The sequence below is a fragment of the Cervus canadensis genome, chromosome 8 (genome assembly GCF_019320065.1).
Source record: "Cervus canadensis isolate Bull #8, Minnesota chromosome 8, ASM1932006v1, whole genome shotgun sequence".
Lineage (NCBI taxonomy): Eukaryota > Metazoa > Chordata > Mammalia > Artiodactyla > Cervidae > Cervus > Cervus canadensis.
Genome location: NC_057393.1, coordinates 567,391 through 589,033, shown reverse-complemented (window position 1 = coordinate 589,033; position 21,643 = coordinate 567,391). Strand labels below are relative to the sequence as shown.

The 21,643-nt window shown below is 61.2% G+C and overlaps 2 protein-coding genes across 3 annotated transcripts; one reads left to right on the top strand and one right to left on the bottom strand.

Moving 5' to 3' along the window:
* The first annotated feature begins 2,424 nt into the window (after positions 1-2,424).
* On the top strand, positions 2,425-9,629 carry LOC122446463. 2 transcript variants are annotated; one of them, XM_043476725.1, is made up of 2 exons: positions 2,425-2,651; positions 3,953-9,629. In XM_043476725.1, the coding sequence occupies exon 2, from the start codon at positions 3,982-3,984 to the stop codon at positions 5,212-5,214; it is 1,233 nt and encodes a 410-aa protein (XP_043332660.1). In that variant the 5' UTR covers positions 2,425-2,651; positions 3,953-3,981; the 3' UTR covers positions 5,215-9,629. The 2 variants fall into 2 exon arrangements, with proteins under 2 accessions (XP_043332660.1, XP_043332661.1); XM_043476726.1 differs by lacking the exon at positions 2,425-2,651 and adding an exon at positions 2,662-3,092.
* Positions 9,630-10,541: 912 nt separating this feature from the next.
* CALY (calcyon neuron specific vesicular protein) lies at positions 10,542-21,394 on the bottom strand. The gene is made up of 6 exons (XM_043476727.1): positions 21,271-21,394; positions 13,801-13,943; positions 13,325-13,438; positions 12,600-12,713; positions 11,378-11,742; positions 10,542-10,891 (listed from the first exon to the last, which is right to left on the bottom strand). Exons 2-5 carry the CDS (start codon positions 13,921-13,923, stop codon positions 11,404-11,406), a joined length of 690 nt encoding a protein of 229 aa, XP_043332662.1. The 5' UTR covers positions 13,924-13,943; positions 21,271-21,394; the 3' UTR covers positions 10,542-10,891; positions 11,378-11,403.
* Positions 21,395-21,643: the final 249 nt, after the last annotated feature.

The window sequence follows — 21,643 nt, the reverse complement described above, 5'->3', positions numbered from 1 at the left end:
TTCCCTTCTCCCCCACCCCTGTGCAGCACCCCTGGGAAGCAGGACCACACCCAGGACCGGAGGCTCTCCCTGGCCCCTGTGGCCCCCACAGTCCCTTCGGGGTCTGTTGTGGGCACAGCCCTGCCGAGTGTCCCCCCACCCAGCAAGGTCTGTCTGTCTTTTCTAAAATTGAACTGTCTCCGCCTTGACCTGTGGGTTCCTGCCCGGTCATCTGCCTGAGGTGCCTCAGCACACAGACTGGCAGGAAGGCAGGAAGCTGCCGCCACAAGGACCCCCCCCCCACCACTGGCTGCCCCCTAGGAAGTTCCAGACGGGGTGAGGGAGTGGGCCAGCATCCTGTTGTTGCCTTGAAAACAGAGAGGAACCGAGTGCCTGGCTGGCTGCCCAGGCCTGAGCTCTCAAAATCAAGCAGGTGGGAGGCACGGTTCCATCTGAGGGGGGCACATGTCTCCCCCACCCCCCAGCCTGCTGTGCGGAGTTGGGGGCCTGCCCTCCCTCTGGGCTCTGGGCGGTGGGCCCGGCCTGCTTGAGGCTGTCTGTGCCCTGGGCCAGTCACAGCTGAGCACAGAGCCGGCCACCAGCACCATTTCCAACCCCAGTCAGAAGCCCTTCCACCTGCCCTTGCCTGAGGCTGCCGTCCAACCTAGACCCTTCCTGGGGTTGTCGGCATGCCCAGGCCTGGGGAGTGGGGACTGAAGCCCCACTTGAGGCCTTCCCTGGGCCTGGAGCTGCACCTGGGGTGGCCATAGTCCAGGTGTGGACACAGTTGACCTGGGGCAGAGGAGCCTGTCATGTGGGAAGCTGACCTGAGCTTGGTTCTCCCTCCCTCTCGTCCATCTCAAATACGTCTGCCGCTTGGATGCCCACTGTGTCCACCTCCTAACCTTGCCGGGGCCAGTGAGCTGGGACACAGCGCCTGTGCTGGGGGCCCCTGGGGAGGGGGTGAGACTCCAGGGGGGCCTTACTCAGAGGCCCCCCCTGAGATCTGGAAGCGAAGAGGGAAAGGGTGACCAGCAGGGGCGATGGAGGCTGGCTGTGGCTGGAGCCCTGGGGCTGACCAAGGGGCCACAGGAGCTCGGGAGGAGCCATCTGGGGACCCCGCTGGTTAGCAGGGCCCACTCCTCCTGGCAGCACCCGCGCCTGTCCAAACACCGATCAAAGGCTCAGACAGCAGCTGGCTTGTCCAGCCAGCAGTCCAGCCTTGATGGGAAGGAAGGAGGGAGCAGCCCTGCCCGTCCCTGAGAGAGCAGGGAGCATGCCCCAGGGGGTGCGGGGTGTCGGTTCCCTCCCTTTTCCTCCAGGTCAAGGGTGCTGAGAGCAGAGCAGGACCCCAGCCCGGCTGGGGCAGGAGTCCTCTGGGCTCTGCCCCAAGGACAGCACAGAGCCCCAGGGTCCCCCCGCGGGGTTCCGGCCAGGAGCATCCCGTTCTGCACAGTCAGCATCTGTGGTCAGGGCCGCGGTCACGCGGAGCCGCTGCTGGGGCTCCCAAGCGAGTCTGAGCTGACAGCTCCGTTCCCCTGTTTTCAGTGCTCTGGTCACCAGCGGACTTTCTCTAACTCTATCCTGTCCATGTGACATTCAGGTTTTTAAGTGGAAAGATGGGTCAGATGGTAGAGTCCGCCTGCTAGCGGGAGACCTGGGTTCAATCCCTGGGTCAGGAAGATCCCCTGGAGAAGAGCATGGCAACCCACTCCAGTATTCTTGCCTGGAGAATTCCATGGGCAGAGGAACCTGATGGGCTGTAGTCCACGGGGTCGCAAAGAGCAGATATGATTGAAGTGACTTAGCACACAGCATGTTGATTTAGCTTGTGTTTCTTCCTCGGGTATGAAGCTGACAAGCAGTTTTTTCTAGACAAAGTGATCACATTGTCTAGTGGCCCAGATTGGAGAGGAGCGTTTGGGGGCCGGCTTCCCCGGCCTCCCCGGTGGGAGGGAGACGTCGAGGCCCTGAGGGACACAGGTGGCCCTCCCTGGTCACTGGGCAGCACTGGGGACGGGAGGGAGGGTTTCCAGAAGCCACAGCAGGGTGGGGCCGCCCGGTCCCCGCCCCCAGGGCGAGGATCCTGGAGGAGAGCAGCTGTTTGGGGAGAGTCACCAGGACCGTGCCTCGGAGCGGGCGGCCAGCCCCAGGTACCGTGTGCACTCCCTGTCCCTGACCCCAGCCTGGCATGCCCTCCTGAGAACGGTCACCACGGCGCTTTCCAGCGCTGCTTCTAGCAGGAGGGTCCGGCCCAGCCTCCAGAGAGCTCCAGGCCCCGCCAGGACCTCTTGCTCTCCTGGCACCAACCTCAGGTGGATTCCAAGCGAGCCCTTGCCATCCTGCCTCCATGACCAGCTGTGCCCTTTCCCAGCGGCAGCCTCACTGGCCACTTCTCCTGAAACCCCCTCCTTCCTCAATTTGTTTCCTTTTTTCACTTTTCCGCTGTCCATCAGATTTAGCAGAGATGTCTCAGAAAGCGTTGGCTGCAGAAGTCCTTCTGTCTGGGGCAGAGGCGCCCCAGCTGCTCCCAGGCCTCCTCTGAAGACGGGCGTGGGGAGCGGGCAGCGTGGGCACCACAGTGGAGGCCCTTGGTGCCCAAGAAGCACAGCAGCAGCCTCTGCCTCCCGGGCGCCTGGACGCTGCGGGGGAGTACCATCTCCCTCTTGGAGGTGAGAGGAGGCCGGGGGTGTTCCAAGCGCCAGGCTTCCCCACAGCGTCCCTCAGAGCCTCAGCGCCTCCTCCCCTGGTTCTCAGCTGCCCGGCTGACGCGTGGTGTAGGGGCCCTGTGGGAAGGGCAGGGAGGGCTAGACCACAGGGGGCTTCCTGAACTGACCTGGCCCTCGTGACCCTCACGCTGTTCGCCCAAGTGGGGAGGGGTCCGAGCTGGAGGCCCCAGAAGCCGTGAGGTCACAGCCTGCCTTGGGACTGCAGGGTTGAGGGCTGCTTGCTGGGACTGACACGGGGCTGTGGGTGCGCGAGGAAGCCTGCAGGACTGAGCCGTGGAAGGAGCTGCTCTTGGGGACAAGCAGGCAGACCCGTGAGGGCAGCCCAGGCTCAGCTCTGGCTCCTGGACGGCGCGGCGGCGCCTCAGTGGAAGGCTGTGTGCAGAGGTAGGCAGTCCAGGGCCCCGCATGGCGTGACCACTCCCTGGGGCACGTTGCTGGGAGGACCCAGCCGGTGCACTCGCTGCGCTGCCGGCACCGTGGGAGGCGACTGCACAGCCCCGGTGCCCTCCCACCGCCCCGGAGGCTGGAGGCTGCAGGCCTTGGGACTCGGGTATGGCTCCCTGAGGCCCACTCCTGGCCCCTCGACACGGGTCCTCCTGCAAGGGTGGGAGGGGGCGGCAGGAGCTCCACGGGGTCTCCTTCAGAAGGACACTGACCCCAGCCTGAGGGCTCCACCGGTGACCTCGTCACTTCCCCAAAGCCCCACCCCCTTAGACCATCACCATGGGGTTAGGATCTCAGCACAGGAAGTCTGGGAGGGCACAGACATCCAGCCTCCCATGCCTATGGACTCGTGAACCCCAGGGGACTGGAAGGTGTGGCCACCGTGAGCCCTAGCCCTTTTGGAGCCAGATGTCCTGTGGATGTCCCCAGAGGCCCTGAGTGGGCTCCGCAGAGGGCGGACCCCCAGGGTGTGCTGGAGCAGGGTCCCTGGTCACTGGGGTTCGGTGGAGACCCCAAGGCAGGCCGCAGAGTGGGAGGGGCTCAGGGCCCCCCAGGGAGGCTGGGTCCTCGGGACGGGTTAGGGGCACCTGTGACTTCCTCTGGTGGGTCCCGAGTTGGGAGGGTAAGGGTGACCGTCACTGACCACACCCTGGCAGGTTTTGGTGGTTGGCGGCTTCCCGGGCTGGCCGCGGCCTTCTGTATCCGCGGCTCCACCTCTGCAGAGGGTCGGCCGGGGTCCCTCTTCTGAGTCAGCTCGTCCGTCTCCACCTCCTGCAGCCTAAGGGCGGTTTTCTCCTCAGGGACCAGAGGCAGACCCGGGGAAGCACACATGGCTTCCTGCGCCGGGGAGGAAGCCGTGGCCCCGGCCATCCCCCCGCTGAGGCCCAGCGATCAGTTCCACCTGTTTGTGAGCTACAGCAGCGTGGACGCCGTGTGGACCCACGGGCTCACTGGCCGCCTGGAGGCCGAGCTCCCGGGGCTGAGGGTGTGCCTGCACGAGCGGGACTTCACGCCCGGCAGGAACGTGCTGGAGAACATGGCGGGCTGCATCCAGCAGAGCCAGAAGGTGATGCTGGTGCTGAGCGAGGACTTCGTGCAGAGCCGCTGGTGCCTCCTGGAGGCCGACCTGTCCCTCGTGGGCTCCTGCCTGGAGAGGAAGCCGGTCCTCCCCGTCCTGCTGCGGCCCTGCCGGGTCCCGCTGCACCTCAGCCACCTGACCTACCTGGAGGCCACGGACAGCCGCTTCTACCAGAAGCTGGTGCAGCTGCTGTGCACCCCCAACCAGCGCCTGGCGCGCCCCCCGGCCCTGCGCTCGGCCCCCGCCCTCTACAGCGGGAAGGCCCTGCTGACCCTGGACTGCATCAACAGGGACAGCCTGCCCTCGTGGAAGGTGGGCAGCTTCAGCACGCTGGCCGTGCCGGACCCCCTGAAGGAGGTGCTGGAGGACCCCGAGCTGTACAAGCGAGCCGTGGGCATCCTGAACGGCATGCGCTCGCCCCACTGCCTCCTGCGTTATCTGGGCTGCAGAGTCATCCTTGCCATAGTCCTGATTCTCCTCTCCGTGGCCTCACTGTTCTTACCCTTCATCTTTGGGGCCTGGCAAAAACAGCCAGCTCAGCAGCTCCTCGTGATCTGCGCCAATGTATTTTTCTGCCCCTTTTTCATGATCTTAAGTGTCAACACCCTGTGCTGGCTCCGAAGGTCTTCCAAGAGGACCCTGCGGGAGCTGGCGGGCCGCGTCGGGGAGGCCAACCTGCTGCTGGCGCCGCACTCGGTGCTCATGGGCTGCGAGACCAAGAACAAGCTCTACTTCGTGTACGTGCTGCTGGGCGACTGCAAGCGGGCCTTCCTGGGCGCCCCCGAGGGCGAGGCCGCGTTCCAGGAGGCCATCCTGCGGTTCGCCTCCAGCTACGCCTGCTGCCTCGCCCACGGGCACTTCCCACAGTGGGAGGAGGCCGCGGGGGCCCCTGGCCACCTGGAGGTGGGTCTGTGCTTCTGCCAGTTCGTGTCTCTGCAGCTGAGGAGACTCGGCGGGCAGGGGGTCGAGTTGAACCCCGTGTGACGGTCTGAGGGCAGAGGCAGGGCCCCTTGCTGGACACCCGGCTGCCCCTGGGGGGCCCTGCGGACTGGGCTTCCCTAAGCCCGGGGGGCGCACACAGGCCTCTCCCACAGTCCGCTGTGCGCCCCGCCCAGTCAGACCCAACTGACTGCAGACTTCCCTCCAGCTGCCCCAGCTCCTGCACTGCGGACCTGCGGCCGGCAGAGGGCGTGTCTGCGGCCGCCGCGCCCCCTCCCGAGAGGAGGTGTCCGCAGAGGACTGGCGTCTCCCCAGCGCACTGACTCCGGAAGCGAGCTTCCTTTCCGCGGACCCAGTTCCTCCCCGGGAGAGTAGCCTGGGCGTGGGGACAGCAGGGCGGCACCTGAGGGCCCTGGATGAACGGCGAGGCCCCATCGCTCTGCGAACACCAAGCGAGCGGGACTCTGGCAGGGGCCCCCAAGGTTCCTACACACCAGGGCAGGACCGCGGAGATGTGCAGTGCATCTCGGTCTCTGCCCTGGCCTCAGCTTATCGAACTGCAGGTGAGCAGCTGGCATCCAAGTCCAGTGCTGGACAAATGCTCCTGCCCTCCTCGGGGAGCCCGCGGTCCAGGGCCGGGTGCGGTGCTGGCAAAGGCTCGGCTAAGCCCCGCGTGGTATCGCGGCCCCGCAGCCACTCTGACTGGGCAGCCTTGCAGTCGGTCAAGCGCAGCCCGGGACAGCAGCCCCAGAATCGCAGGCAAATGCAGCCCCTCAAGGGGCCTGCCCAGCCGCCCCTGAGCCACAGCGCCCTCCCTCCCAGGCCTGCCGGGCACCCCTTAGATGAGGCCTCCAGAGTGGACCCGGCCCCACCCAACCCAGCCCAGTCCAGGGGCCCCGAGGCACTAACCCCAACCGGCACTCAAGCCAGTGCTCCCGTCCCACCTGCCCGCCCCTGCAGGAACACGCCTCCCTGTCTCATCGTCCCTTGTGGTCTGTCGAACTGCAAGGCAGCTCTGAGGCTTCACGGGTCACCTCGGTCCTAGAGCCAGGGTGGCACAAACAGGGTCCCCCAGCGGGAACTGGCCAGTGTGCGAGGCCCCCGAAAAGGAGGCTCTGGGCCAGGGGCAGCGTGAGCAAAGGTGCTGGGGAGGCGGGGCCTTGACCTTGGGGGCCCCGCGATGGTCTCCGACGCAGCCTCTCCGCGGCCGGAGGGGCCTGGACCCCCTGCACGTTAAGGGTTGGGGCTAACGGAGCAGCGTGGCCAGGATGTGGCAATGGACGCTACCCAGGGGGGCACGTCCTGTGAGCCCCGAGCGCGCCGAATGGCCTTGGTGCCGGAACATTCCAGGGGTCAGCGGTGAAGCAGCTGGACACCGCCCCACCCCCCACGGGGTCCCAGCACCTGGCCTCCGAGATGCCCAAGACAAGGGCGCCACTTGGGCCTCATGTGGAGAAGCCACCTCAAGGAGCAGTGGGGGCTCCTGCCGCCTTCCCAGGGACCACCCCCCGCCCCCACCGACTCCACTGGGTCCTCTGTCCCCGGCAGAGTCTCAGCTCGTGTCCATCACACCCGGCTCCAGGCCAGAACTGCTTCCCAGATTGCACAGGTGGCACCCGCAGGCCACACTGGCCGCACCTGACCAGCCCGAGTGTCCACTCAGCGCCCAGGGCGTCTGTGCCAGAGAGCACGAGCCCTGGGCGCAGAGCCGGGCAAGCGGTTGCCCTTTCGTGCCAGACTCCTGGAGGCAGCACGGGGAGGTGGGGCCGGGGCTGGGGGCAGGGGTCCAAGGCCCTCCTGTGGGCACACGCGCACACATATGTATGTGCACCCACAGGCATGCATGCCTGTGGCCCCGTGGCTCCTGATGACAGCAGCATTTCTGCCCTGCAGTGCCAAGCCATGGCAGACAGGCAAAAAGAAGGGCAGTGTGTCACTTCAAAGGGCTGAGATTTTTCATCATGAAGTAGCACATTTGTGCAACAAGAAAGGGAAAATGTTCAAACGAGCCTTTCCACGGAACTGTCTCACCGGGCGTGTGCGAAATCCCAGCCACTTTTGGACCACGTGTGTGGCAGGCAGGCCCTGCCCGTAGCTGGCCCTGGAGGCTCTATGGGGCTCTTGGGAGTTGGCCGCCCCTCCTCCCCCGTTCCTGTGCAGATTTCACCATTGGGGCTGGGCAGCTTCAGGTGTGGGGGTGCTAGACCTGGAGGAGTGGTCCCCCGAGAGTGCCCCTGGTTTCCAGGGTGTTGGGGGCCCCCAGGGTGGTCGACCTCCAACACAGCCCCCAGTCCAGGGCTGCGTGACCCAGGCTTGCTGCTCCAGGATAGCAGGACCCCCGCCCCCCTCTCCGCAGCCTGGATCCAGGGCTGCCCAGGGTCACACTGCCTGCTCTGGCCTCTCAGCCTCACCACCTAGCCTCGCCAGTGGCTAGAGGGTGTGGGGCACCTGGGAGTGGGGTCTTCACGGTGGAAGCAAGACGTGAGGACCCCCACTCTGGGCAGGTGAGGGGTCTTTGTGGGCAGATGCCCTGGGAAGCGCTTCTGCTGGCCCTGGGGCTAGCGCTCAGTGCAGTGACAGGCAGCAGGGCGCTGAGGCTTTGCCCAGTGCTGGGAGCCCCTCACAAGGCTGCTGGTCACCCAGCCGGCATGCCACCTGCTGGTGTGCACCCCACGGACTCTGCAGAGACCCCCACCTTGGCCCCGAGGTTTCCTATGAGACAAGAGAGGAAGGCGTCCAGGGTAAGGTGGCCACGTCCTGAGACCCCCTCATCCCAGCTCAGGCCTGGATTCAGCAGGTGTGACCTGGGACTCTGAGTGATCAGGTCCCTGGGCCCCATAGGACCCTCCAGGGCCTTTTAGGACCCCTGATATTCCCCAAGGTTTTCTAGGCCCCTCCACTGACCCTCCACCTGGCTGGACTCTGCCCTGTGGGTCAGGTGAGCTTTACCAGGGATGGTTGGGATGAACCAGAGCTATCCTTGCCATAATTTTCCCCCAAGGTGACAGGGAGGTGGAATTTGGCCTGAGGTCAGCAGAGGGCTGTCCTGCACCTGCTCTGGGTGTCCTGGGCACTGTGTCGAGGCCATGAACCGGGATCCTCTCCCCAGAGGTCCATCCCGGGGGGGGAGACTTGGGTGGGGCCTGGAGGCAACAGGTGAAGCTGGGACAGAGAGTGAGGGCAGGTCCCAACTGCCTCGTCTAGACGGTCCCCATGGGTCTCAGGGTCCAGCTGTAGCTGAGAGACATATTGGCCAAGGAGACAGCTGGGCTGCCTGGTGCTGCAGGGATCCACACAGGTGACTGGGCTGCTGTGAGGACAAGCAGCAGTGGAGGTGGGCTGCAAAAGGCACCCTGGAGCTGGGAGCTGGCAAGGTGACCCTAGGTCCCTGGGAAGCCTGGCTCCAGAGCGAGTGGCCCATGTGCCTGTCGGACCCTGACCCAGCACCCCAATGTAGGGGGGCTTGCCTGGGTCCTAGTTTTACAGACAAGGAGACTGAGTTTCGGGGGGCTGGCCCCAGAGACTGTGCAGCTCCACTTCCCCATGGCAGGGCTGCAGCCAACTCCTGCTGCTGGCCCAAGTCCCTGCCCCGGGGTCCCGGCTGCTGGGTGAGTGGCAGGAAACCTGAGGGGGGGATATCCCACCTGCGGATGCGGCCACCAGCCTGCAGGTTTGGGAGGCCAGTTCTGAGGGGAGTCCCCGTCCAACACCCCAGGCTGGCTGCCCCCTCTGCCGACCCCCACCCTCTGCCCCAGCTGGGGAAGGACGGGTGTGTGTGTGTGTGTGTGTGTGTGTGTAGGGAGCTGCGTCGTGGACACCTGGGGGGGAGGTGGGAGTGCGTGTGCACACACTGTTGGCATGTGAGCGTGTGCCTGTGTACATGCGACTGTGTACCCTTGGGTTCTGCATCTGAGGATTCAAGCAACTGCCCATCAGAAATACTAAAGAAAAAAAATTCCAGAACGTTCCAAAGAGCAAAACTTGAATTTGTCAAGCTGGCAACTATCTACATAGTATTCACATGGTATTAGGTATTATAAGTAATCTAGAGATGATTTAAAGTAAGCGGGGGTGGAGGGGGGGAACGTGTGTAGGTTACATGCCAGTATTACACCATTTTCTATAAAGGACTTGGGCATCCCTGGATTTTGGTATCCACAGACTTCACTATCTGTAGGGGGGTCCTGGAACCAATCCCAGAAGTACCAAGGGACGACTGTATGTGTGCATGTGAGTACATGCACACCTGTGCAGACAGGACCCTTGAACGGTCACTACCACATCGTAGCGCAGGGGGGCCGGGGGGAGGCAGGGCAGAGGGGCGCGTCCTGGCTGCCTTGTTCTACTGCAGGGTCTGCACTGCGGGCTGGACCTACTGCAGGGTCCCCGGCAGGCCACCTGGATCCGGCTCCCAGCCCACACCCTGACGCTGGCCCGAACCCACGGCCCTCTTGGTCTGAGTCCATCTTGGAAGCGTCTCCCGGAGCCAGCAGGGTGCTGCCTGCCCCCTCGGGTGAGCCCGGTGGGCTGCGGAGCCCGCAGGATGTGCGGGGAGGGTGGAGCCCTGCTGTGTGTGTCTCTCCGCCTAGGTGCACCCAAGGGGGTGAGGGAAGCATCAGTTCAAGATGTTTGCTATTGAAAACCCAGGAGGGCCTTAAGAGGATGTAGCACAGGTGAATTGTTTTAATTTGAAATGGTTTAAATTTCATCTCAACAACCTTGGGTTTTAATTCTAGGAGGTGAGGGAGTTTCAGTTTAAGATCTGACTCTGACCTTGTGGTGTTGGGCGGTGTCCTGAGAAACAGGATGTTAAAACGTTCAGAAGATTCCTGGGGTTTGAAACCCTTAGGAAATCTAATTAAGAAGTTTATCTCCTTGGGGAAATGTCTTAAAAAGTTCAGAGGGATTAAATATACTAAATGGATAAGACAATAAAGAAGGCTGAACGCCAAAGAATTGATGCTTTTGAACTGTGGTATTGGAGAAGACTCTTGAGAGTCCCTTGGACTGCAAGGAGATCCAACCAGGCTAGCCTACAGGAAATCAGTCCTGAATATTCACTGGAAGGACTGATGCTGAAGCTGAAGCTCCATACTTTGTGGCCTCCTGATGCGAAGAGCTGACTCATTTGAAAAGACCCTGATGCTGGGAAAGATTGAGGGCAGGAGGAGAAGGGGACGACAGAAGATGAGATGGTTGTATGGTATCACCGACTCCATGGACATGAATTTGAGCCAGCTCTAGGAGATGGTGATGGACAGGGAAGCCTGCCGGGCTACAATTCTTGGGGTCATAGTCGGACACAACTTAGCGGCTGAACAATAACAATGACGTATTAACTCAGGAATGAGTGAGGGCATATACAAAGGTTGCTAGATTAATACATGTTTTTAAGTTGAGCTTTAAAACTTTTTTTCTAAAGAAAAGCCGGGGTAAAGGGGACACGAGGAAGGAGGGCGCCCAAATGGGGTGCGGGCCACAAAGCAGGAGCGCGCCCGAAGTGGGGGGGGGGGGGCGGCAGGAAAAAGGCCGAGGACGGAGGATGCTCAGGGGACCAGGTGGATGTGAATCTTTACTCAGAGAAAAGCGACAGAGCTAGAGGCTCACAAGGGGCAGGAGGGGCGGCAGCAAGTGGGGGCCTGGGAGCAGGGGCACGACCACAGCGACCACAGCGGGGGCGGCTTCTGGCGAGGGCGGCCACAGGTGCGCGCGGCATGGGGCGCTGCGGAGACAGACCGAGGAGGGGTGAGGGCGCGCCGCGCACGGCGGGCGCAAGAGCAGCCCATCGCCCACCTGCGGGTGGGGACCGCGAGGCTGAGCTCCGTCCTCCCGCCTCCGGGTCACCTGACGCTGCACCCCGCCCCGCTCCGCCTACATTCCCCCCCCGCCCTGCCCACGCCACGCCCCACCCACGCCATACCCTCCTTCGCCCCGCCCCGCCTCCATTCCCCTCCCCCATCCACGCCCCCACCCCATTCCATCCCGCCCTCCTACGCCCCGCCCCTGCCCCGCTCCGCCCTGCCTACATTCCTCACCCCGCCCCCCCACTCCCCACCCCTTCCCACTCCCACGCCCTGTCCCTGCCCCCGGCCCCAGCCCCGCACGTGGTCACGGGGGTCGCCAGGGCGGAGAGCACCCCTATGTAAGCCTCTAGCAGACTGGGCCGGCGTCCCCCAGGGCCTCGGTCCCTATCTGGGGGCACACATACCCGGAGGGGCTGCGACTCAGAGGCCCTCACTGAGGGGCTGGGGGCGGCGTGCTCCCCGCCACCTTCTGCGCAGCCTCCTTCTCTCCCCGCAGCGCGGCGTCCCCGGGAGGCTTCCCGGAGGGCTTCCCGGTGGGCTTCCTGGAGGGCTCGGTGACCGCCGCCGCGGCCGCTGCGCGGGCTTGCGCCCTGGACGCCTTCCGGGGCGCCTCCTTGAAGGCGTGGTAGCTCGCGGACAGCCAGGGCGTCTCCGTGCCGTGCTTGCGGCCCACCGGGTAGGCGCCGATGGCCGCCAGGAGGCTGCGGTGGTGCTCGGGGTCTAGCTCGGTGTAGTACATCTCCAGGGTCAGCGGGGTGCAGATCTTGTGCTGCGGGAAGGGCGGGTCAGGGGCGCGAGCCGGGCGACGTGGGGGGCGGGGGCGTTGGCAAGCGCCGCGCCCCTGGGCTCGGGCGGCCAGGTCGGCCGGGATGCGGGAGGCATGTTCCAGGGCCACCCGCGGGTGAGCGGTCACCTTCTGCTTTTGAGCAGTTCGATAATACTGGAGGCAGGGCCCCTAAATGCATTTGTTTCTGCCGTAACTTCAAGTCACCAAGGGGCGGCCTCGGATACAGAACTGAAGGCGCCACCGGGAGCCAGCCCCGCACAGAAGGCGGGCAGCTGACCCGCCCGCATCCCGCGGGTCCCCAGGGTGTCCCAGCGAGTGCAGGGCGTGCGGCCTGGTGAAGCCCTGGACGCACAGTGAGGACTGGTGGCCACTGTGGGCTGCGCTTTCCCCTCGGAAACCGCGGGGAAAGGGGAAGGATTTAACTACTGTAAACTTAAGAGTCTCCGAAAAAAATACACTGAAAATGATTTAAAAAAAAATCTCATAAGGAAAGCTGAGAGAGGAACACGAGGAAGGGGAACCCCTGCCAAGCGCGGAAAACTCACCATGGCCACCTCCTTCCTTAGGCTTCACTGTTTAGATTACAGGGAAAGAAAACTTTTTCCTAAAGCCCCTTTTCTTTGAATTTTTCTAGAGGTAAAACTTGACTATTCCTGGGAGGTGATGTTCCCACAGAGCTAGAAACACCCATTGCCCTCCTGTCTGCAGGGGGTGGGTACTCAGGGCAGCGGTGGAGAGGCCAGTCCTTCCCCTGGACTCCCCATGGGACCCTCACTGGCACGCTCCCTGTGGGGCTCCACAGTCCTTCCCAGCCCCGGTGCCCAGAGTGCCAGCCTTACCCGAAGCAGGAAGCCGTCGGGGCAGCTGAACTGGTCGTACCAGATGGCCTTGTACATGATCAGGAGGCAGCCCATGAGCGCCATGGTGAAGGCGATCATCCGGCCCGTGGGCATCTGGGAGTGGACAGGTCAGAGGGAGAAGGGAGGGTGAGGCTGGGCTGGGGTCGGGGTCGGGGGGGCAGTGACCTCTCAGAGAGGAGGGGACAGGAGGTGCAGATCTGTCACTGAAACATGAAAGGCTCCAGAGATCACTCATAAGTCTGAGTGAACTCCAGGAGATGGTGGAGGACAGAGAAGCCAGGCGGGCTCCGGTCCTCAGGGCCACAAAGAGTCCGACACGACTTAGTGACCTAACAACAGATTATAAAAGCTGTCAGTAATAAAGAGCTAGAAACACATTTGCCAGATACACAACAGGAAAAGTGACTCTGCATCGTATGTGGGAAACCCGGGAGTCACGGAGGAAGAGACACAGATGACCCACTGGGGAGGGTCCAGGGCGGGAGCAGGCAGCACGTCTCAGGGCAGGAGCTCCTCTCAGGGCAGTGGCTCCCCCCGGCTTTACGGTGCTGCCCAGGCCTGAGCCCCCACCTCTGATGGGGTGGTCAGCAGGACGCTGACCAAGGAGCCCTGGCCCACCCACCCAGCCCAGAGCCTGGGTGCCCGCAGCTGGCAGCACCTGTCTGCCCCTTGCCCTGACCCCCAGGGACAGGCCGGGCGCTTACCCTGCTGCGCACATCCTCCGGGCCGCCGCTCAGCTTCTGGCCCTCCAGGTCGGAGAACTTTGTCGACGGGTCCCCAGAGGACAGCTGGTATTCCGTCTGTGTCTTAATGACCACCTGTGGGAAGGGATGATGCAGGAAGGCCCAGAACTAGGATGGCTGGGAGGGAGGGGCCAGGGGTCAGCGGGCCTGTAGTGTGGGTGCTGGGGGCAGGGCTCTAGGGGCTATGAGCTGAGGCCAAAGAGAGGGAGATGCTGGAAGTCTGCTGGGGCCGAGGCAGCCCAGGACCTGGCCAGACCATGGACAGAGCCCCTCCGAGGAAAGGGCAGTTCTGGGTGCTGGGGGAGCTGACCAATCACAGGGTGGGCTCAGCCCGGCCCTTCCTCTGCTGGGCGCACTGTCTTGGAAGAGGCCACACCTAAAGGACACATGTCCCACTGTCCTTTGTTTCAAAGGGCAGGCTGGGAAGGGCCCCTCACCTGGTCAGCGAACGATGGCTGGAGCTGGCTGACATCCAGGGGGCTGATCAGAGGGACGCTGTCCATGGTACCCCCATCCCCAGAGCCTGTCTTTCCGGAGAAGCTGCAGTTCAGCTTCACCATGGTGGACGGCACTCCTTGTCCTGTCCAGAGGCAGACACAGAGTCACTGGCCACCTAACAGATGCCCACATCAGCTGGACATTGAGAGGGCCCAGGTTAGCCCTGATGCTCCTCACACCAGAGCTGGGACAGGCCGCGGGCGACCAGGCCAACCTCCTCAGGACAAACCGGGTGAGTCCAGCCACAACATTGTAGTCCCTTCCTGCCCAGGGGACCCCCTCTGAGCCCCACAGCCATGCAGGTGGTAATGCCTCTGACTGGTGACTGCCCAGACACGCACACTGCAGTCTTTCACTGGCCCACGGCTCCAGGAGACATTCTAAGAGTAGCAACCAATGGAAAGCAATCCCAGACAGAAGCCTGGTGAGTTGGGTGGCCAGACGTAGCAAATAAAAGTACAGGACACCAGGTCAGATCTGAATTTCAGATGAGCGTGGATGCTTTTGCTTTTTGTAGCATATCCATGTAATATGCAGTACAGGACACACTTATACTAAAAAGTTATTCATTGTCTTTCTGAAATTCAAATTTAACTGAGCATCCTATATTTTATCTGGCAACCCTACTGGAGATGCAGGAAGTAACAAAGAGCTACAGAAAGAGGCTGCTGGTGAATAAACCCAAGCTCTAGCTGCACGAAGCATGGGAGTCACAGGGTACATGGGAGTGGACCATCTGGGGAGCTGCTCCCAAAAGGAGCAGGAGTGGGGGCGGGGGTGGCAGAGAGGACGGGAGGGCAAACTCTCCTGAGGAGGTCAAGACAGTTCCACCTCTAGGCTGACCGCTAAGAGAAAAGGAACACAACAAATGACTTCCAACTGAAAAAAGAGAAACACAAAAACATACTCGGTCAATCAAAGAAGAAAGACATGGTCCCATGTCCACTAAAAGTTAAATTTGTTGTTAAAATTTTCTGACACACAACTCCAGGCCCAAGGAGCATCACTCCTGAATTCTTCCAATCACTTAGGAGGAAATAATGCAAATTTCATATGAAACTCATCCAGAGGAAACAAGGGCACCCACCCCAGCTTGTGAGGCCAACAACCTTGATCTCAGCATTTGGCAACGACATGAGAGAGGGGACTGAAGGCTGTGCCACCCACAGATGCCAGTTCCAAGGCCCCACACAAAATGCAAGCACAGGGGATCTAGTAAGACACACGAAGGCTGGGTGTATTCTGGAATTTAGCACCTGAAAAGCAATCAGTAGTTTCACCACGTGAACAGAATAAAAAAGAAAATTCATCTGACCAATTTCAATAGTAGCTGAAAAAGTACTTGATAAGATTCAACATTCGTTTACTATTTTTAAAAAAGCTATTGGAATTCCCTGTGGTCCAGTGGTTACGACTTTGTGCTCTCACTGCCGAGGACCTGGGTTCAATTCCTGGTCGGGGAACTAAGAGCCCAAAGATCCCACAATCAGTGTGGGGGGAAAAACGTCTATTAGCACACTGCCGGGAAAAGAAAACTTCCTTAATCTGATCAAGATTATTCACAAAATCCCTACAGCAAACCTTACTGAATGTGATCGGAGAAAGCTCTGCTTTTAAAGTTGAGTTGGGGACTTCTCTGGGTCACTGGCTGCGTCCAGCGGTTAGGATGCCACGTTTCCATGGCAGGATCCGATTTCTGGTCAGGAAACAAAGCAGCCAAAAAACAAAACAAAATAAAAAAAATTGGGTGGGAGATACAAGGCCCTTTATTATCAGTTATATAAATCATGCTGGTAGAGGCCCTATCCAAGCAGTAGGGTAGGAAAAAGAAATAAGAGGTGCAAGGCCTGGAGGGGATTAGGTAATGCTCTCAGTAGTCACAGAAAAAGCATCTTGTGCGTGTAGAAAATCCAAAAGAATCGGCAGGAAAGTTATATGGACTAAAAGTGAGTTGAGCAGAGTTGAGGAGTTTAAGATATTCAGAAATCAATTCTGTTTTTATATATCAGTAACAAAAAAAATTAGAATATAACTTGTTGAAAGATTCCATTGAAACAGTATCAGAAATAATTAGGTGTTCACGAGTAGGTCTAAGAAGGCATTAGAAGGACCTCCCTGTGGAAAAACAGAGGAAATCTTCATCAAAACATTATTGACTAGGACCAAATAACTCCTAAATTCCTTAAATGGGAAAGACATGGTCATGGATTTTGGAAGGTTCCATGTTTAAAAATGTCATTTCCCCTCAAAGTGTATAGAGTCAATAAATCCGAATCAAAAGTCCAAGATGAGTTTTTTTGTGTGTGTGAATTTGACAAGCTTTGTGATTTTATATGGAAGGCAGAGGGACAAAGACACTCATGGCATCTTGGGAAGGACCGACGGGGTCTGGTCTGCCGGGCGCCCAGCTCATCACGAGGCCATGTGGTGTCGCTGCATGGTACATGAAGGCCCGCAGACACATCCCACACACGGGTCAGCAGGTGTCCCCGCAATGCAAGGCCACAGCCACCTTTCAATAAACAGCGTCCGCGTGGCAAATGGTGGACCCAATCCTCACCTGGCAACCACAGAAAAATCTACTCCAGGTGGAAGAGCCAAGATGGAAAAGCATCATGGAGATAATTCAGAATACTTGCCTGGTCTTAGGGAGGGAAAGTCCTTCAGTGTCACAAATAAGCACTAACTACAAAAGGAAATATCGACAATAGAACTACATTAAAATTAAGAGCAGAGGATGAGGTGGCTGGATGGCATCACCGACTCAATGGACATGCGTTTGAGTAAACTCCTGGAGTTGGTGATGGACAGGGAGGCCTGGCGTGCTGCAGTCCATGGGGTCGCAAAGAGTTGGACAGAACTGAGCAACTGAACTAAACTGAAAATTAAAAGCTCCTTATAACAAACTTATAGTTACCAAACTTGCTTATAGCAGGGGTAGGGGGAGATAAATTAGGAGTTTGGGATTAACATATACACTACTATCTATAAACTTTGGCCACCTGATGCAAAGAACTGACTCATTGGAAAAGACCCTGATGCTGGGAAAGATTGAAGGTAGGAGGAGAAGGGGACGAAAGAGGATGAGATGGTTGGATGGCATCACCAACTTGATGGACATGAGATTGAGCAAGCTCCAGGAATTGGTGATGGACAGGGAAGCCTGGCGTGCTGCAGTCCATGGGGTCGCAGAGAGTCGGACACGACTGAGCGACTGAACTGAACTGATACATAAACTACGTAAACAACAAGGGGGCTTCCCTGGTGACTCAGTGGTAAAGAATGCATTTGCAAGGATGCAGGAGACATGGGTTTGATCCCTGGGTTGGGAAGGTTCCCCCAGAGGAGGGCATGGCAACCCACTCCAGTATTCTAGCCTGAAGAATCCCACGGACAGAGGAGCCTGGTAGGCTAAGTCCATAGGGTCTCAAAGAGTCAGACACAACTGAAGTGACTGAGTATGCATGCATGCAAACAACAAGGACCTACTGTATAGCACAGGGAACTCGACTCAATATCTTGTAATAACATATAATGGAAAAGAATCCAAACAAGAATAGATACATGTGTGTGTACCACTTTGCTGTACATCTGAAACTAAGACAATGCTGTAGATTAACTGCAGAGAGCTCCTGCTCATCACTACACCGCCTCCAGGGATGCAGAGAGACTGCGACCGGGAGCAGACATCTCCAGCTCCTCAAGGGAGCAAAGGCTTGTTTGTCCAACGGCAAGATGAGTCCAAGGCCTTACTCTGGGCACGTGTGAATGTGACCTTATCTTGGAAACAGGGTCTCTGCAGATCTAATCAAGTTCAGATGAACTCATACTGGGTACGGTGGACCCTGATCCAGTGGCTGGTGTCCTTACAAGCAGGGGGAAATCTGCACACAGACACGCAGGGAGGAGGCCATGTGAAGATGGAGGCAACTATTGGAGGGAGGCGGCCACAAGCCAAGAGACCCCTGGGGCTCCCGGGGGGCTGGACGAGACGGGGGCGCCTCCCCTGGAGCCTGGGAGGGAGCTCCGCCTTGCCAACACCTTGACGTCTGCCTCCAGAGCTGTGAAAGAGTGAGTGCCGGGCTGTGGTGATTTGTTACAGCAGTCCAAGGAAGCCAGTAAGCCTCAGACATCCAAAATACAGAGAGCGTCTCAACGCGGTCAAGAAACACAGGTAACCCAAGAGAAAAATGGACAAAGGAGTATTTCAGAGGGCCCTGAACACTGAAGCGATGCTCTATCTAGGGTGTTGACTCTGTGCCGGGCCTCCCTCCTGGGTGCACACCCAGCAGGACACGCTAGCCATGGGACGGCCCGTAAGTAGAGCGTTCCTGCGACAGAGGAAAGGGAAGGAGCCGTGCAGCCTGCAGAAACAGCCCTGAAGCACAGAAGAGCGCTGGCCGGAAGGAGCCAAGCACTAAGGAAGGTCGGGGAATGAGCAAGCCGCCGCCTCGCTCAGGAACCCGTCCGCGCCCAGCAGCTCAGGGCTGCGGCCCTCTCCTGGGCCAGCAGAGCCCAGGGGCCCTTCAGGGCCAGCAGGCGGGTCCTGTCTTCACTGGGATGCTGGATGCCTGGGGGCCGCTTACGATCATTAGGCTGCACCTTTGCTTCACATCCTCTTCTGAGTTCGTTATGTTTCACAACAGAAAAAGTTAAACAAAACCAGGGGACAGCGGGCTGGCGCAGAGGCGCCCACACCGCGCCCTCATCGAGGGCTGGGCCCCGCATTCCCGTAAAGGATGGATTGACGACTGGCTGTCCCCTCTGCACAAGGACCCTTTGGAGGGAAAGGGTACAACCAAGGGCCGCTGTCCACCCTGAACTCTGAATGTGGCCCCTCCCTCACCACTGTCGGGGCGCATCCCACAAAGACTGCTCGGCCTCGGAAGCCCACACTTGTGTCCTGCGAGACCCTTCTCGGTAACAGCACCATCAGCGCCCGTGCCTACCCGGCCACAGGCGTCGGCTCTCACCCGGCGGTCCAGGCCCTGCTGTGGGCTCCGGTGCTGGTGGACTGGGAGGAACGAAGAGGCGGAGCCCCTGCTGGCGGCAGAGACAGACCTGCAGAGTGGCGTGTGGGAGGCACTGGACGGGAGGCTGGGGCCGCCACTGTGGGGTGCGCAAGCCCCTGGCCCGGACTGGGAGAGAGGTCGCCCTGTTGTGGACTCCCCAGGCGCCGGAAGAGGACATATTTCTTAGGGTCTTGAAACAGGGCCCTTCCCTGAGCGCCTTGCCCGGGCCTGTACAGACCAGCAAAGCGCCCCCACTGCCATCCACCCTAGGCAGGGGGTGGGTGCTCTTCTTGATGTGCGTCGAGGTCTGGCCAGGGCTGGCCTGCGGATGACGTGGGGGCACCTGGGCACCTGCTGCAGGGGGCGGGCCATCCGTCCGTCATTCTCCACCAGGACAGCGCTTATGTGACTCCACGCTCCAGGAGGCAGAGACCACCAGGGAGCACCCAGTGCTTAGAGATGAGAAGCGCTGAGTGGGGCGGGGGGACAACCGGGGCCGGCGGGGGAGGGAGGTGCGAGGGGAGGACAGGGCGCCCAGGGCTTGAGGGGAGCGTGGCGGGGGAGGGAAGGGCAGCATCCAGGGGGGCCGGACTACGGGCCTTCACGCAGCGGACGCCTCCAACTCACACCCAGCTCGCGGTTTAGGAACGCTGCGCTGAACCGCAGAGGTGCAGCCCTGACGCCTCGGTGGCCTCGCCCTCTGGGCGGGGGATGGCCAAGGTCTCCCCCTCGCCCCACCGAGTCCCCTCCCCAGGGGAGATCCGCCCCTGGGTTCCCTTTCAGCCAAAGGTAAGCCCCAACTCCTTTGATCAGCGTGACGTCATGTTACATCATCTGGGGTTTCCACGGCAACAGAGACAGGCAGGCCACGACATGTCTTCTCAAAGAAAAGCTTTGGGGATCCGTGTACCCTCTGGGCCTGATCCCAGGCAGAATGCTGGGGTAGGGCTGGACGGCACGTGGGAAGGCCGGGTCCCCAACATTTCTTTCCCAGGGGGAATCAAGTGGACCCTCTGGGCGGGCTGGCTGGGCGCGTTTACGCGACAGACGGAGCTCTGGAGAGCGGGAGGGGTCTTCCCTCCGCTCCCACCCCCCCCCCCTCCCCCTTGCGGCGTCGCTGTGCCTTCTCCTGCGGATCAGCTGCTCCCCGCTCTCTGTGGCGCGCGTCTCCTCTGTGAGACGTGGGGAGTGGGCACAGGACGAGCAGGGAGGCCGTGATCGCACTCCGACGGGTGGGTGGGCGGGAGGGCACAGACCCGGAGCTGCCAGCCCCCAGGCAGGTCGGCTGCAGGCCGCGTCACAGACTCGCTCACACGGGCCACCCTGGGATGCTGCGTCACCCGGAGGCGCGCGCCAGCGCGCACCGCGCGGGCACGAGAGTCCTGTGCGCACTGGGCGCGCGCGTGCCGGCGGACCGCGGGAGCTGCGCGCTCTGCTGGAACCCCGCGGAGCCCTTCGCCCGTCCCCGGCCCAGGTGCCCTCCCGCCCGCTGGCCTGCAGGCCGGTGGTGGGCTCGGCCGCCCATTTAAGTGCTGGGGTCTGCGGGCGCCAGTCCCGCCCCGAGGCCTGGGCGAGGCGGGGCGGGGAGCGGAGCCGGTCTGCACCCGGCTTCGGCGTCCCAAGTAGCCGCCACCTGTGGCCCCCGAGCCTGCGGCAGGTGGTTCAGAGAACTGCCCCTCGGCTTCTTGGCCGCCGCCCTCCTGCCCGCAGCCTGCCTCACCACCGCCACCCCGTGCCGCTGCTGGCGGCTCTTCGTGCCCTGGTCGGTCCGAAGCCCCTCGTGCATCGCCGGCCCCAGGCAAAGCTGAACCGGCCTTGGAACCGGCGCCCCCCCCGCACCTCCGGACGCCCGGCTCCCACTGGCTCTCTCAGACCCGCAGAGGTGGAGCTGGCTGGCAGGAGGGGGCTGCAGTCACCAAGCGGGGGAGAGCTGTTGTCCTACCCCCACCCAAGACGCCCCCTCTCCTGGGGAGTCCGGCAGCACTTCGGGTCTGTGCCAGACACCCACGACCCTTTCGGAGTGTCCAGGCAGGGACCTGCCTCCCCCCCGGGGGCTCCCGGATCCTCCCGGAGGCCTGACAACGTCCTGCCCCGAGGTCAGCCGGGCCCCCAAGTTGAGGACCCCTGCTCGGTCAGCTGCCTTCGGGTCCGCCGCAGTGCCCGCCCCCCCCCCCCCGCACACGCACCTTGCACACTTGCACTTCATACATCTGCACACACACACCTCGCACATCCGTGCACACACACAGTATTTCTGCGACCCCTGCACACACATCCCACTTCCCCGCCACACACACCACGCATACCTGCGCCACGCACTTGCACACCCCTGCACACACTTGGTTCCACACCCCACCCCCCAGATCCTGCTCCACAAGAAACGTGGGAAAGGCTCACAGGCGGCTCCAAGGGGCAGCTGCGCAGGATGCGGCGGCAGGACAAGGATGCGGAGGAAGGATGCGGTTCCAGACGCTTCGTCGCTGGGGCGGGGCGGGGGAGGGGCCGGGCCCCAGACCGAGGCTGCGGTTGCCCAGGAGACGCAGGCTGGGGGAGGGGGGCGTCTCGATCTGCAGCAGCCGGAACCCGCCCGCGCGTGCCCGTCAGAGCCTGCAGCGCATCCCCAACCTGTCACAGACATACACCCACATCCAGCCATGCACACACCTCACATATGAATGCATATGCTTCACACACACGCCGTTTACACACATTGCACACACACATACCTCACTCACTCGCACTGCAGGCAGGGTGGGAGGTGGGGTTGGGG

Excerpts from the sequence above, each read along its gene's own strand:
- LOC122446463 (XM_043476725.1), top strand. The coding sequence starts at position 3,982 with ATGGCTTCCTGCGCCGGGGAGGAAGCCGTGGCCCCGGCCATCCCCCCG.
- CALY (XM_043476727.1), bottom strand. The coding sequence starts at position 13,923 with ATGGTGAAGCTGAACTGCAGCTTCTCCGGAAAGACAGGCTCTGGGGAT. Across the intron at positions 12,714-13,324 it reads CGGAGGATGTGCGCAGCAGG|ATGCCCACGGGCCGGATGAT; the intron begins GTAAGCGCCCGG and ends GTCCACTCCCAG. Across the intron at positions 11,743-12,599 it reads CCGACGGCTTCCTGCTTCGG|CACAAGATCTGCACCCCGCT; the intron begins GTAAGGCTGGCA and ends CCCTTCCCGCAG.